The following is a 14,543-nucleotide window of genomic DNA, read 5'->3' on the forward strand; positions in this document are numbered from 1 at the left end:
GACGGAGGACTTTAGCGACGCTCCCCGGCGGTGACAGGCGGGGCGGGGCGGTGGCGCAGCGGCCTCGTTCCGGGGCGGGCGGGCGCCGATCGCGGCGCGGGCGGGCGGGCGGGCGGGCAGGCCGGTCGGGGATGCCGCTCGGGCCGCCGCGGTCCTCGTGCCAGTGAGCGCCGCGCGCCGCCGCAGCCATGACGGTGGAGTTCGAGGAGTGCATCAAGGACTCGCCGCGCTTCAGGTGCGCCCCCCGGGCGCGGCGCGGCCCTTTGTGATCCGCCGGTTCGCAGCCCCTCTGGGTACCCGGGACCGCCGGGGGATGGGGCGCGGGAGGGGGAGCCGGTGCCGCCTTTGTACCCGGCGCCCGGGCTGGAGGCCAGAGCAGGAGGACTCGCCTTGGACAAAGCCCTCAGCAACCACAGCCCTAGAGCCCGGAACAAAAGATGCCCCTTGTGCTGATCGCCGCGCGCGAAGGGTGCGCGCGTGGGGCGGGGCGGCCTCTGGCGCGGCCACCTCTCCGTGGGAGTGTCCGTCCGCTTTGTGTCTAGACCTTCTGCGGGCCACCTGCACAGAGCTGAGACCTTGCCGGGCCCTGCAGCCCGACTCTGGCTAGGGTCGTCTGGGTGCGTCGGGTGTCTGCCCCTGGAATCTGTCTTGGTTCCTGTGCCCGGAGTAGTCAAGGGGGCGGGCAGCTGGAGCCACAGTTAGGGCTTGGGGAAGCTGCTTGGCAGGGTGACCTAGATGCCTGGCAGGGTGGGGGCTATCTGAGCAGACTGGATTCGAGAGACTGGTGGAGGTTCTGGGCTGTGCCTGGCCATGGGTTTGTGCTTTTAGTCCTTCCTGGGAGTGCAGGCGGGCTTATCTGTGTGGACATGTTCATGGTGTGCATGCATCTGCTCTAACGGGGCACCTCTTGTGTGTCAGGTGCTCATGCTTGTGCTTGGGTACACTCGTATGAATTCTGCCCCTCTGCACCCTCCCTTGAGGTGCCAGCCCTTGGACATGAATGTGTGGGTGAGCTGCGCCCCTGGACTGCTGCTAGATACAGAGTGGGTGTTTATCATGCAAGGATGAGTTTAGGCACTAAGCGCATGTTAGTTTGTTCCTCTGTATCCCAGCACAGGGTACGTGTTTATGCAGCAAATCCATGAGTACACACTTTGTGTGTGTTGTGCTTCTGCGTGCGTCCATGTTTGATGGCACATGTGCCTGTCAGGCCTTGGCACACTTGCACTGGGTTGTGTGCATGTGTATGTGTGTGTGCTGAGTCTTTGAGGTGTGTTAGCAAGAGGGCCTGTGTGCGGTGCCTTGTGGGCCTCAGCATCGGTGCTCTCACCTCTGAGTCCCTGGATCCAGCGCCTTGCCCAGCTGCTTCACAGGGAGTCAGCAATGAAGGCCAGGGAAGACTGGATGAGGGGTTGAGACTGGACCAGAGAGTGGCCCCTGGCCCTGAGCAGAGGGCTAATGGTCACCTCTGCTCTCCCATCTTACATTCCTGACAGTTGATGGGGGGAATGTGAGCAACTCAGGTACCTATGATCCTGGGCTGGGGGCACCCACAGTGGGGCAGCTCCAGGCCCTCCCTCCCACACCAGCCTGCTTGCCAGGGGGCACCCACAGTGGGGCAGTGGATGCAGCTGATGCCTGGGCTTTGCTAGGTTTTCTTTGAAAGTACCTGGCTAAGACCCCAGGGTGGGGGCCAGGGAGATGCCCCTGACCTTGGGCCACAGAAGCTGCACTGTGTGGGTTTCAGGGTTGGGCTGAGATTTAACCAGGTTTTGAGGCCTTTGGGGGGTTCCCTTGTCCGTGTGCCCTCAGGTGCTGCTGAGGATGTAATATGGACTTCCTGGAGGCCAGCTTGGGGGCCAGGGTTAGGGTAGAGCTGGGTGGGAGAACGTGGTCAGCATATAGGGCCAAGTGACCCCAGCCCTGGGGGAAGAGGGACCCTGTCTGTGTGCTTGTGGCCTGGGCAGAGCCCTAGAGCCCTGGGTGCCTGTGGCTGGAGGGCTCCAGGCTCTCTTAGACTCACCGGGGCACCGCCCACCCCTTGTTCATAGTGCCCCCTCCCCTGGGTGGGGCTTCAGGCGCTGAGTCATGGCTCTGGTGGGGAAGCCAGCCTCACCCTCCTACCCACCATCCAAGCTGCTGAGGAAATCCTGGAGGGATGGCAGGAGAGGAGGCCTTGGTCCATGGAGGTGGGAGGAGAGAGATGAGGGGCATGGGGCCCCCAGGATGGGCTCTCTGCTGAGTGCCCACCTCACCCCCATGAGCACATTGTCACCATCTGGTACAGCGCCCCCCACCAGCTCTCTAGGGACCAGCTGCCCCCTCCCCACCCTCCTGGCTCAGGGGAGATGGCCCTCCATGCAGCTGCCCAGGGCAGTTGGGGTGACTGGGGCTCCAGGGGCCGTGTCTCTGCTCTGCTCTGCAGTATCCTCTCCTGGGCGGGTGGTCCTTCCATACCCTGGGCCCCTGGGTTGTGGGGAGGGGAGAGGCTACAGCGATGGTCAGGATCCTGTAGTCTCAGGCTGGGCATCCTGCTGGGGGTGGGGCAACACTGGTCTAAGCAGACGTCCCCTCTGACCCCTTCCTGCTCTGGAATTCAGAGACCCCTCAGCCCTGGGGCAGGGATGAGGGCTGCTCAGAGTGGAGGAGGACAGGGGATCTTCCAAGGGCCCTGACAAGGCAGCCTGGCACCCCTCCCCCACAGCTCCTAACTGAGGGAGTACTGAGCTGCCCCGCACATGAGGGACTAAGTCCCTCTCCCCCAAGCCTGGGAAACCCTGGAACATGGCCCTCTTCTACCAGCCACAGGGCAGCAAAGGGCCACTAGACCTGGACAGCCTCCTCTGCCCTGGCCCTGGCCCTGGAGGCTGCCTCCAGCCCCTGGCCCGAGCTCCATTCCACGTTGTCCCTTGTCCCCAGGAAGCCAGATGGGCCCAGCTCACCAGCTGAGTGGGTTGGGGGGGCCCTGGGATCCTGGCCCTCTTTCCCTGTTTCCTGTTCCCAGAGCATTGGGGGCGGGGGGGTGGGGAGTCACGTGCCTGATCCATCTGCCTCTCGCCTCGCCTTCCGGGATTCTCTGTCCACTGGCTTCTCTGGTGATGTCATCGTTAACTCTTCCCTCCCCAAGGCAGCCCCATTGTTAGGCCGTCCCAGTGGGAGTGGGCTCCTCCAAGGTCTGACCCACTGCTCCTTCCAGGCAGACAGGGCCAACTTGGTATTTGAGGTTGGGGGAGTAGTTGGGAGGTAGGGGCATGCCTCTGCTGGATGTCTCACTGTGCCAGGGAGCAGCCCCAGGTTTGCAGGCTCTGCTGACACAGGTCTGCGCCAGGGTCCGCCAGCCCCAGGCCAGAGTGGGCTACAGCTGAAGCTAAGGATTGGGGGGTCCAGATGGGGTCTGGGGTCAACTCTAGCCTTGGAGAGGTGTATAGGCTGGGCCGGGGGGCAGTGACTAGTGAGGCCCTGCATGTCCCCCTCCACAGGGCCCCGGCCCCTCCCTCTGTGCTAGGGACCACCCCCTCTCCTGTCCACAGACCCCATTTGGGGGCATCACAGCTGAGTAGGCCTCTATCTGCCTGGGATGGTGGTGGGCCCTGGAGGCTCTGCAGCCGTGGAGTCACGGTCCAGGTCCTGCCCCCTCTCGTCCTCCCTCTTCCGTGCCCCCACCCCAGTCCCCATGTCTTAGTCTGTCCAAGGGGCGTGGAGGAAGGTGGCCCTGCAGGAGCCAGTGGCTATCGACAGAGCAGCCCCTTCCCACTGCAGACCCCTTTGGGGAGGTGCCTGGGGAGACGAAGACCGGCTAAGTCGGTGGGGGAGGCTCGCTGCAGGCGGGTCTCCAGCCACCCTGTACCCGTCGCAGGGCAACTATCGATGAGGTGGAAACGGATGTGGTTGAGATCGAGGCCAAGCTGGACAAGGTGAGGGAAGGGCCTGGGGGCACACAGAGGGCTTGGTCCAGCTCACTCACAGCCACCAATACGAGCACAAGTGTGTGTTTATGCATAGCACGTGGGCCTGGCTGTCACTGGCCTTCATACCTGCCGCACACACACCTGTGTCTGGGTAGTTTCCTCTCGCCAAGCCAAGGAGGGGAGTCTTGGGGGAGGCAGGGGCAGCTGCTGGGGGGCTGTGCCTTTGAGTGGCTGGGTTAGGGGCCTGGGGCACAAGCAGGAGGGGAGGAGGGGTGGCATCCATGAGCCCCTGCTGGCTGATCCTGCTGTTCCTTGGCCAGGACTGCATGCCCACCCCAGTCCTGGGTCCCTGCTCCTGGCTTCCCTCTCTTGCTCCCACCTCCCACACTGGAGCCAAGGCCTGGGCAGTGCCAAGCTGTTGCCCAGCACCAGGTGGGCTTAGGACAGGTGGCGGGCAGTGGCCTTCTCTGCCTAGGGCTGCCCAGCTGTGTCCTGGGCACTGATGGGCCCTGAGCTGAATTCCGGCTGCCCTGGCAGGGTCCCAGCCCATGTGGTCTGGCCTTGGTGGTGGTGAGGGCTGGGTGCACAGGTGGCATGAGTGTCCCCCATCCGTCCTCTCCTGTCTGCAGCTGGTGAAGTTATGTAGCAGCATGATCGAGGCAGGCAAGGCCTACGTCACCACCAACAGACTCTTCGTGAGTGGCATCCGCGACCTGTCCCAGCAGTGCCAGGGCGACACTGTTATATCGGTGAGGGGCAGCTGACCTCTGACCTCTAGGCAGGGGCAGGCACAGGCAGGCAGCCCCTTGAGGGTGCCCCTGCCCTGGGAGCAGGTGGGCGTTTGTGCTGGGCCACAGGGGCCACTCTGTGGCTAGTGGGTGGGAGGTACTGACACTGGGGGCACGGCAGTCCCATTTAAGCAAGGGTCTCCCCACCCACCCCCAGGAATGTCTGCAGAGGTTTGGAGACAGCCTGCAGGAGATGGTCACCTACCACATGGTGAGCCCTGATGGGGGGAGTAGGGGGGCACTGCGCTTCCTTATAATCGCTGTCATCCCTTCCCAGGCAGCCACCCCTCGGGCTTCCTGCAGGCCCCACCCAGCCTGGAAGGCTCTGGGCTGGCTCTGGGAGAGCTGAGCTGGCAGGGGCGGGCTGTGGGGGAGGCCACGTTTCTGCTCCTGCAGTCTGGGTGTGGGGGGCCCACATTGCTGAAACTCTACTGTGTCCCAGGTGAGGGCTGGATAGCCAGCAAGGAGGTGCCTGGAACCTGCCCGTCTGGGGCTGAGGGTGGTAGGGGCTTGGCATAGGTGCCTTAGAGGGTTATCCAGGGCCATCAGACAAGGGTCATTGGCCAGGCTGACCCCACTGCTTCCCAGGATGGGTCTGTATGACCTTGAGCCCCTCAGGGGCCCCCCGCATGGACACACAGAACAGAATGAGGCCCATGTGGGTGGTCAGACCGTGGCCTGGAAACCAGAGCCCCAGACTAAACAAGGGGCCCCTCCCCCACAGGGGAAGTTCAGAAATAAACCAGTGCTGGACAGCTCGTCCGGCTTCAGCAGTCTGTCTATGTGTCTGTCTGCTTCTGGTTAGGGCCCAACCCTCTCCCCATGTTGAGCGGATCTGATTCTGGGTCCAGTTAGCACTGTGGGGGAAGCTCCTCCAGCCCCCTACAACCACTTCACCCTGCCCCCAGGCCAGATCACTCAGGAGCTTCTGCCACAGCCGGACCCTTCCAACTGCAGGGCTGGTCATCCTTAAGGTGGCCCCTCCCCAGGCTGGGGCACTGGCTGTCACTAGGGACCCTGGGTGTGCCTGCTCTGTCTGGGCCATGGGAGGGGGACAGCTTGGGCCTCGAGTCTGAGAGCCAAGTCGGGGAGATGGGCAGGTGGTCACAGCTGTTGTCTCTGGGCGCCGACCCAGGCCTGGGGGCTGCACCTGGTCCCTTGGACCCTGAGAGGCTTGCTCTGTGAGGGTGACCAGCTGGGGCCTAAGTGGGGCTGGACAGGGCATTCTCTGGTTCTTACCTGAGGGGATGGGGCCTGGCCTCTGGGGTCATGTGGGGGCAGGTCCCTGATACCTCCACCTTCCTATGCTCCCAGATCCTGTTTGACCAGGCCCAGAGGTCTGTGCGGCAGCAGCTCCACAACTTCGTCAAAGAGTGAGTGGCCCCAAGGGAGGCCTGGCCTCTCTAGGCCCCAGGAGGGCACGAGGCCACACCCATGCTGGGGTGTTTGAGCTGAGGGAGTCTGGGGCCCTGACACAAGGTCTGCAGGCTCTGGGTGGGGGGCTCAGTGTAGGCCAAGACTGGGCTGAGGAAACAGTGCTGGAGGGCAGGGACCACAGAGGGCAGCAAGAGGGCCCTCAGGCAGAGGTGAGGGCAGGACCATGGAAGGGTCAGGGTCGGGGTCATAGAGCAGGAGGTGGGGACTTGGCGGGGGTCTCAGCTCAGTGCTGTGTGTATAGTTGGGAATCCCCCAAGTGGAGCATCTGGAGTCCAGGGTAAGGCTAGGGGTCACCCCAAGCTGGACCAATCCTGTGGGTGAGGTGGTGAAGGGAAAGGGGGCCCTGGATTGGGGAAGGGACCTGAGGAGGAGGCGGCAGGGAGTGCTGGCTGTAGTGGGTGGGAGGCCAGGACAGGGAGGTGGGGAAGAGGGTTGTGGAGCACAGAGGGGCTAGGAGCAGAAAGAGGGCCTTTCTTGAAGGGGGGAGACCCCAGTGCACCCCTCCTCAGTCTCCCTGACCTGACACCCGCCGGCCTCCAGGGACGTGCGGAAGTTCAAGGAGACCAAGAAGCAGTTTGACAAAGTTCGGGAGGACATGGAGCTGTCGCTGGTGAGGAATGCCCAGGCCCCGAGGCACCGGCCCCACGAGGTAGAGGAAGCTACGGGTGCCCTGATCCTCGCCCGGAAGTGTTTCCGCCACCTGGCGCTGGACTATGTGCTCCAGGTGAGTCGCTGGGCCTTGGGTGTCACTGCAGACAGGGACCTGGTGTCTGGAGGGGCCCCTGTGACCTGAGAAAACTTCAGATGCTTGGGGAGGGACCTGGAGGGGGGAATGCCCCGGGCAAAGGCCCAGAGGTGAGGCCGTGCTTGGGACAAGCCAGGGCCAGAGGCTGCAGGACGGCTTGGAGCATGGGGTAGAGTTCATGGCTTTGTCCATGGAGAAACCATGAGAGGAGGGATGGGTACCAGTGTAGGGAGCGTCAGATGAGCTGGTGGTCTCGGGGAGCCACAAGCACCCTGAGTGGACACAAGCAAGGTCCAGGCTCAGCCCTGATGTCTTCACCTGTTCACTCCTTCCTTGGCAGATCAACGTCCTCCAAGCCAAGAAGAAGTTTGAGATTTTGGATTCTGTGAGTGCTGGGGTTGGGTGCACCTGTTGGGGCCCTGGGCACCATGGCTGGCAGCCGGGCCTCACCTGTGTCCCTACCCCCCCAGATGCTGTCCTTCATGCATGCCCAGTACAGCTTCTTCCAGCAGGGCTATAGCCTGCTGCACCAGCTGGACCCCTACATGAAGAAGCTGGCAGCCGAGGTGAGCCTGCGGGGAGGGGAAGCCAGGGCCAGCGTGTCAGGGGAGGGGGTCCACTTCCCTCTCTGTACCCCTCCCCACAGCTGGACCAGCTGGTGATCGACTCAGCAGTGGAGAAGCGGGAGATGGAGCGCAAGCATGCCGCCATCCAACAGCGGGTGAGGCCCTGCAGCCCTGGCCTCCCTGTGGAGGGGCCCCTCAGCCCTCTCCAAGTGTGGACCTGGGAGCCTGCCACAAAGACACACTCCCCGTCCCTCCCCAGGCCTGCCCATGCTCAGGCTGATTCTGATCCTCCTTGGAAGAGCAGTCAGAGGTGGGAGTCCTCATCCCTCAGGGTCTCAGCACCGTGAGAGGTCACTTAGAGGCCAGGACCAGCCCCCTCAGCCCATGGGCGCTAGGGCTGGGGCTGGGTGGAGGGTCCTACTGGGGCCTCTCTGCTCCTGGCCAGACGGCTGTCATGGCGCTGCCCTGGGCGGAGATGACTGCTGGTGGGAGCTGCTAGTTCCCAGGAGGAGGCAGCAGGGCTTCACTCACTGGCTCTCTCTCTCCCTGCTCCCGCTCCTCCCGCTCCCGCCCTCAGACGCTGCTGCAGGTGAGTGGGCACCCACCCGGGGGGGACAGGTGGGTGGGGCCTCTGTCCGCCTCGCCCTGTTTCAGCACCAAGGACACCTCCGCAGCCCCGGCGCTCCGACCCTGAACACCTCCCGGGGTGTGCCCAGCACCAGCGGAGGCTGCTGAGCTGGGACCGAGTCCCCTTCGGGAGCAGCTGCAGCTGTCCCTTCCCGCCCCCACTCAGCCAGGGGAGCAGGTGGCTGGGCCTCCTCTCCCACTGCCGGACACACAGGACAACGCTCAGTGTCTCCCTGGCCCGTGTGAATGGAGCTCTGTCAGGCTGGCTGGAGCAGCCCAGCTGGCGACTTGAATGGGGGACTGAGGACAAGGGAGGCGGCTTCCTTCCTGATCCTACCCAGAGGCTGCTGTCTGTGCTGGGCGGGGGGAGCTAGGGGGTGGGGCCAGAGCGCTCCGGGCCCCCAGCTGTGGCAGGAGGCATCTGCCCCCATGGGGTTTTGGTCAGGAAGTGGCTGTGAAGACCCACCCTCTCAACCTTGGCTGGGGGGAGCCTGGGAGGGCAGCCGTGTCCACACAGCAGTGGGTGGGTGCTCATGGGGGCTGGGCTCCGACTGCTCCCAGGACTTCTCCTACGATGAGCCCAAGGTGGAGTTTGATGTGGATGCACCCAGTGGGGTAGTGATGGAAGGCTACCTCTTCAAGAGGGCCAGCAACGCCTTCAAGACATGGAACCGGTAAGGGAGGCCCTTCCTCAGGGGACTGCAGGGCAGATAGGTGGGGGAGGGTGCCCAGCCTGGCTTGACCCCTCCTGGCCCATTCCCTACCCAGGCGCTGGTTCTCCATCCAGAACAGCCAGCTGGTCTACCAGAAGAAGCTCAAGGTGCACTGGGCCCAGGGCAGCAACTCCTGGGCCTTCTCACCTGGCCTGGGGGTGGGCAGTTGGGGGGGTTGGTATCACAGGGCTGAGGACACGGATGGGCACCATAGCCTGAGTGGCCAGGGACAGAGACCACTTGAACCCCAGGCAATCTGTGTCCTGGGTAGAGCAGTGAACGGGTGGTCAGGGTGGGGCAGGGGTGGGTGCTGAGCACGAGGACCAAGGCGGTCATGCCCACAGGACGTGCTGACTGTGGTAGTGGACGACCTCCGGCTCTGCTCTGTGAAGCCCTGTGAGGACGTCGAGCGGAGGTTCTGCTTTGAGGTCGTGTCGCCCACCAAGTAAGCAGGTCCTGCCCAGGGCGTGATGTGGCAAGAGCCCCTGCTTGCCCAGGCTGACAGGCCCCTTCCTGCAGGAGTTGCATGCTGCAAGCCGACTCAGAGAAACTGCGGCAGGCCTGGGTTCAGGCGGTGCAAGCCAGCATTGCCTCCGCCTATCGGGAGAGCCCTGACAGCTGCTACAGTGAGGTGGGCCTTCCCTGCATGTGCATGTACAACTCCCACAGGCCACACACCAGCACACATGTGCGTTCACACACCAGCACACATGTGCACATCAGTGTGTGTGCCCACATGGGGGTGCAGGCTCGTGCCTCAGGCACCCTGTCCTGTGTCGGCCCCTGTATCTGGGGAGGAAGAGGGGGCCCCCGCTGGGGAGACTGGGGTTGGAGCTCCCATGGGGTTGAGTGACCCCTCACCCGGTCCCCAGAGGCTGGACCGCACTGCCTCCCCGTCCACAAGCAGCATTGACTCTGCCACGGACTCTCGGGAACGCAGCGTCAAGGGTGAGAGTGTGCTGCAGCGGGTGCAGAACGTGGCCGGCAACAGCCAGTGTGGTGACTGCGGCCAGCCTGACCCGCGCTGGGCCAGCATCAACCTGGGTGTGCTGCTCTGCATCGAGTGCTCAGGCATCCACAGGTGGGCCTCCTGGGCGGTGTGGAGGGGGTGGGGGCGGAGCCGCGCCCTGACTCCTCCTCCCTCATCATCCAGGAGCCTGGGCGTCCACTGCTCCAAGGTGCGGTCCCTGACCCTGGACTCATGGGAACCGGAGCTACTGAAGGTGTGTGGGGTCCATTTCAGGCAGCTGGCGGGGGTGGGGGGGGGTAGCAGGGTGGGGAGACAGGAGCCGGGTCTGCCCACTTGAGGGGAGGTCTGTGGGCTGGGCTGATGCTGGCCTCACCCTCTCCTGCCAGCTGATGTGTGAGCTTGGAAACAGCACCGTGAACCAGATCTACGAGGCCCAGTGTGAGGGGCCGGGCAGTAGGAAGCCTACAGCCAGCAGCCCCAGGTGAGGTGTGGGGTAGCCTAGGCAGGCCTGGGGAGCCCCCACCCACAAGTGCGGCTTCATGTCTGGTCCTGGTCCAGACAGGACAAGGAGGCCTGGATCAAGGACAAATATGTGGAGAAGAAGTTTGTGCGGAGGCCGCCCTCAGCACCAGCCCGGGAGGCCCCACAGCGCTGGAGGGTGCAGAAGTGCCAGCGTCACCACAGCTCTCCCCGAGCCCCTGCCCCCCGCCGCAGCAAAGTCCGGATGGAGCCCGTTCTGCCCTCTGTGGCAGCCCTGTGCTCAGGTGGGAGGGGGCCGGCAGGTGCACCCCAGTTCACAGGCCTGGGCAGGGGGTGAGCCTCCAGACTATGGACCCCAGGGAGGCCAGGGGTGGGGGAAGGAAGGAGCAGAGCCCCAAGCTCTGCCTGCCTCCCAGCCTGGCCCGGTTACTGCCCTGCTGCAGGCTCCATGGAGCCCAGGTTCCGCAGGGACTCGCTCTTCTGCCCGGACGAACTGGACTCCCTTTTCTCCTACTTCGATGCAGGGGCTGCTGCAGCCGGCCCACGCAGTAAGTCCCCTGCTGCCCACCACCCCCAGCTCAGCCAGGGCAGCTCAGAGCAGGGACCAGGCATGCTTGCTCAGAGGGTGGACAAGTACGGGACAGCTATGGCCACTCACCCAGGGACCGGAAGGATGGGCATTCCTTGCAGGAGGGACTAGTGTAGGGATGGGGAGAGTCTGGGGGCCAAGCAGGGCTAAGGCTGGGACAGTATCTCCAGGGGCTGGGGGTAATTCAGCCACTGACTTGGAGGCTGGAGCCATGACCCTCAGGGAGACCCGTGTGCAGTGTGCACACAGGAGTGTGTGTGTGGCATGACTGTGCACATGGGTACATACATGTGAGTGTGTACATGTGTACACACATGGGTGTGTGCACATACATGTGTGTTCGTGGACAGCTGTGTGCCAGACCAGCTCCTGAAAGACAATTGTGTGCATCTTCTCCAGCTCCTCCTGGAGTGGGGGTAGGGGGCACATGCTGCAGGTTGGGGCCCTCCCCGCCCTGTCGCCTGCCTGTAAAGTGTCTAACAGCACCCACTGGCCGGGGGCGTCTGGGCCGCCTTTCTGGGCAGTGTGGACAGAAGACATAGACGGGGGCCAAGAATTGGCAGGGCTGATGGGGTGAGCGGGTGCCCTCGGGCAGCAGAGGGCGCTGCCTCGCCGTCCCTCAGCTCTGGGCTCTTCTGTGAGGGCTGCTCTTGGGTGCCGCTCACTGCTGCCTGGAACCGCGTCTGGATGGAGACCTCCCCGCTTGCATTATGGCGGCGCTTCGGCCCATCCGTCCTGCTAGGGCCGGCCTGAGCGAGGGTGGGGATCACACCCACGGCTGTGCTCCTAGGGGGCGCTTAATCCTTGACTCTGTTGAGCTGTCACTTGATTTCCTCACCTTTCCTCCCATCCTGGGCAGGGCTCTCCTCTGCCCGCTAGTGGGGACTGATCCTGCTCCAGGCAGCATCCCCGGGAGTGTGGGCGGCCCTCCAGCCTTCCCCCAGACGCTCTCAGGACCCCCTCTGGCTGTGGACTTTGCAGGTCTGAGCAGCGACAGCGGCTTAGGGGGCAGCTCCGACGGCAGCTCAGATGTCCTGGCCTTCGGCGTGGGCTCTGTGGTGGACCGCGTCGCTGAGGAGGGTGAGTGCGCGGCTCCCCATCTCCGGCCCTGCGCCTCCCCCGCTCCGGGCCGGTTTACCGGCCCTGATCGCCCTGTCCTCGCAGAGGGTGCAGAGTCGGAGGAGTCCAGCGGCGAGGCGGACGGAGAGGCGGAGACCTGGGGCCTGGCAGACGTGCGCGAGCTGCATCCGGGGCTGCTGGCGCACCGCGCGGCGCGCACCCGCGACCTTCCCGCCCTGGCGGCGGCTCTGGCGCACGGGGCGGAGGTCAACTGGGCTGACGCGGAGGACGAGGGAAAGACGCCGCTGGTGCAGGCTGTACTGGGGGTAAGTAGGCGCCCGGCTGCGCCTGGGCCCAGGTGCAGCGTCTTCACAGCGGCTCTCCCTTGGTGCGCCAGCTTGAAGGGGCGTCGGGGTGTGGTGGGAGGTGGGGGGCCTGCAAGGAACCGTCTCCGTGGCTTGGCTCCGTCTGAACCATACCGCCTCCCCACGCCCGCTTCCCCAGGGCTCCCTGATCGTCTGTGAATTCCTCCTGCAAAACGGAGCGGACGTGAACCAAAGAGACAGCCACGGCCGGGCTCCCCTCCACCACGCCACGCTCCTTGGCCGTACTGGGTGAGTCGTGGGCTGGTCATACCCTCACTTCCCCCCGCCCCATGGGCCCGGGTTGCCAGCCCACCAGTACCTGCCCAAGGCCTGACCTGACTTGACCCCTCCGCTCTCAGCCAGGTCTGCCTGTTCTTGAAGAGGGGGGCGGACCAGCATGCCTTGGACCACGCTCAGCAGGACCCATTGAGCATCGCGGTGCAGGAAGCAAACGCCGACATCGTCACGCTGTGAGCAGGAGGGCGGTGTGCGTGGGGGACCCTGTGGGCGGTGCGGAGCACTTCACAAGGCCCGCCCTCCTCAGGTCTGGGACGCAGTGGGGTGGGGGCGGGCTAGGCTCTTCCCAAGGCCCGCCCTCTTCCAGGCTCCGTCTGGCGCGAATGGCCGAGGAGATGCGTGAGGCCGAGGCGCCCTCTGGCCAGCCGGGCTCTCTGACCGGCAGCAGCCCCACTGAGCTCCAGTACCGCAGGTGCATCCAGGAATTCATCAGCCTTCACCTGGACGAGAGCTAGGGCAGCGGGGTGGGCGGGACCCCCCCACCGGCCTGTTTCCGGAGAGCACTGGTGTTCCGGAGCTCCTGGAGGCCCTGCTGCCGGCTCTGCCCTCCTCCTCCAGCGGCCCCCACCCCGGGCCGGAGCAGGACCAGCACTGAGTCTTCTGAAGCTCCAGTCTTCCCCAGGAGGTGTTGCATCACTCCCCGCCCAGGGACCCTGTGTCTTCAGGTGACCCCTTCCTAGGGGGCCTGGGTTGCTCGTGTCACAAACCACTCTCAAGGCCCCATGTCACCTTGTGCTCCTCTCTGCTCCCCCAGGCCCGTGTCACCTCCTGCCCCTCTATCCCTGGGCCCATGCCACTTGGTGCCCCACTCTGCCCTCAGGGCCTGTGTCACCTCGTGCCCCCACTTTACTGCCCAAGGACACTGACCTGCTAGTCGGGTCCCTCCCATGCCCCTAGCCCCTCCGCTGGGCCCTGGGGCTGGTGGCTGGCCACCGGCACCTTGTGAGGGCAGAAGGGACCGCCCATCCAGGGAATCAACCCGTGTACCTCACTTAGCGACCCCAGCATCCAGGCTGGGCTTCTTGGGTGCTTGGGGCTCTGGCCTGGGGCCTCAGCCCTGACTGGGCACGGACGTCCTGAGGCCGTGTGGCTGGCCATGCAGCCCCATCTGTCCCTGCCTTTTCCCAGAGCGAGTGGCAAGTGCGTCGCTCTTCCCACCCCTGCATCTGATGTCCTTTGTCATGGACTGAGGGGTTTTCTACAATGACCTCGTTCTCACTTTGTCTCACGTCTTTTCTCTGGACTCAAGGACCACCTTGACCCCCAGCTCTGCCCGCTGCTGCGGGGGCTCTGCAGCTCAGCCCTGCCCCCTCACCAGCCTTGACCCTGGCTCAGCCCATGGGGCTTCAGCTCACCCCCAGGGCCCTCTGATGCCTTCTGCATTCCCCTTCCTGGAGCCCTGGGGCAGTGGCTGGGCCTCTCCCCATCTCTACCCTCGGCCAGTCCAAGGCCAGTTGGCTGGTCACTATGCAAAGGCTGCCCAGGGAGGCCCCATGGGCAGCAAGGTGGGCCCCCAACTCCCTCGCCTGCTGGCTGTGACACCCAGAGAGCAGAATTAACTCCTTCCTTTCTCCCTGCTTGAGCTCTGCCCCCACCTCCCACCCCACTGCCTGCGCCAGGGCCTTTGCTAGGGCCTCAGCTGGCGGGACCCGCCTCCACTCCAGATCACAGTTAATAAACAGCCGCTTGCACCCGCTTCCTTGCCTCACCCGCCTCACTCTGCTCTGTCTCGACTGGGGTGGGGGGGTCACCTGCCTTCCCCAAGGGGCGGCCCTGCGTGGGACAGCACCAGTGGTGCCCTCAAAGGGTGCAGTAAGCTGGAACCTGAGGGCCTGCCTGAAACCTGGGCTCCATTGATTAAAATCAGTTCCTGATACTCCATTCTGGCTGCCCCGCCCTTTTCTAGGATAGACACTAACTGGCGAGGATGGTCTGGTCCTAGCCTTGTCCCCTAGGCAAACTCTGCCCCATGTCCCCTACCCCACAACCCCCACAGAAT

General features: G+C 64.4%; 1 protein-coding gene across 1 annotated transcript; it reads left to right on the forward strand.

Moving 5' to 3' along the window:
- Positions 1-135: 135 nt before the first annotated feature.
- ACAP3 (ArfGAP with coiled-coil, ankyrin repeat and PH domains 3) lies at positions 136-14,425 on the forward strand. Its single transcript, NM_001083687.1, has 24 exons — positions 136-235; positions 3,857-3,914; positions 4,538-4,657; positions 4,854-4,907; positions 6,011-6,069; positions 6,674-6,857; positions 7,219-7,263; positions 7,349-7,444; positions 7,525-7,599; positions 8,022-8,033; positions 8,633-8,745; positions 8,840-8,891; positions 9,129-9,229; positions 9,304-9,415; positions 9,657-9,865; positions 9,938-10,007; positions 10,141-10,235; positions 10,313-10,518; positions 10,678-10,782; positions 11,805-11,903; positions 11,988-12,208; positions 12,387-12,496; positions 12,607-12,717; positions 12,852-14,425. The coding sequence occupies exons 1-24, from the start codon at positions 189-191 to the stop codon at positions 12,997-12,999; spliced, it is 2,502 nt and encodes an 833-aa protein (NP_001077156.1). The 5' UTR covers positions 136-188; the 3' UTR covers positions 13,000-14,425.
- The last annotated feature ends 118 nt before the right edge of the window (positions 14,426-14,543 follow it).

This window comes from Bos taurus, chromosome 16 (assembly GCF_002263795.3).
Source record: "Bos taurus isolate L1 Dominette 01449 registration number 42190680 breed Hereford chromosome 16, ARS-UCD2.0, whole genome shotgun sequence".
Taxonomy (NCBI): Eukaryota; Metazoa; Chordata; class Mammalia; order Artiodactyla; family Bovidae; genus Bos; species Bos taurus.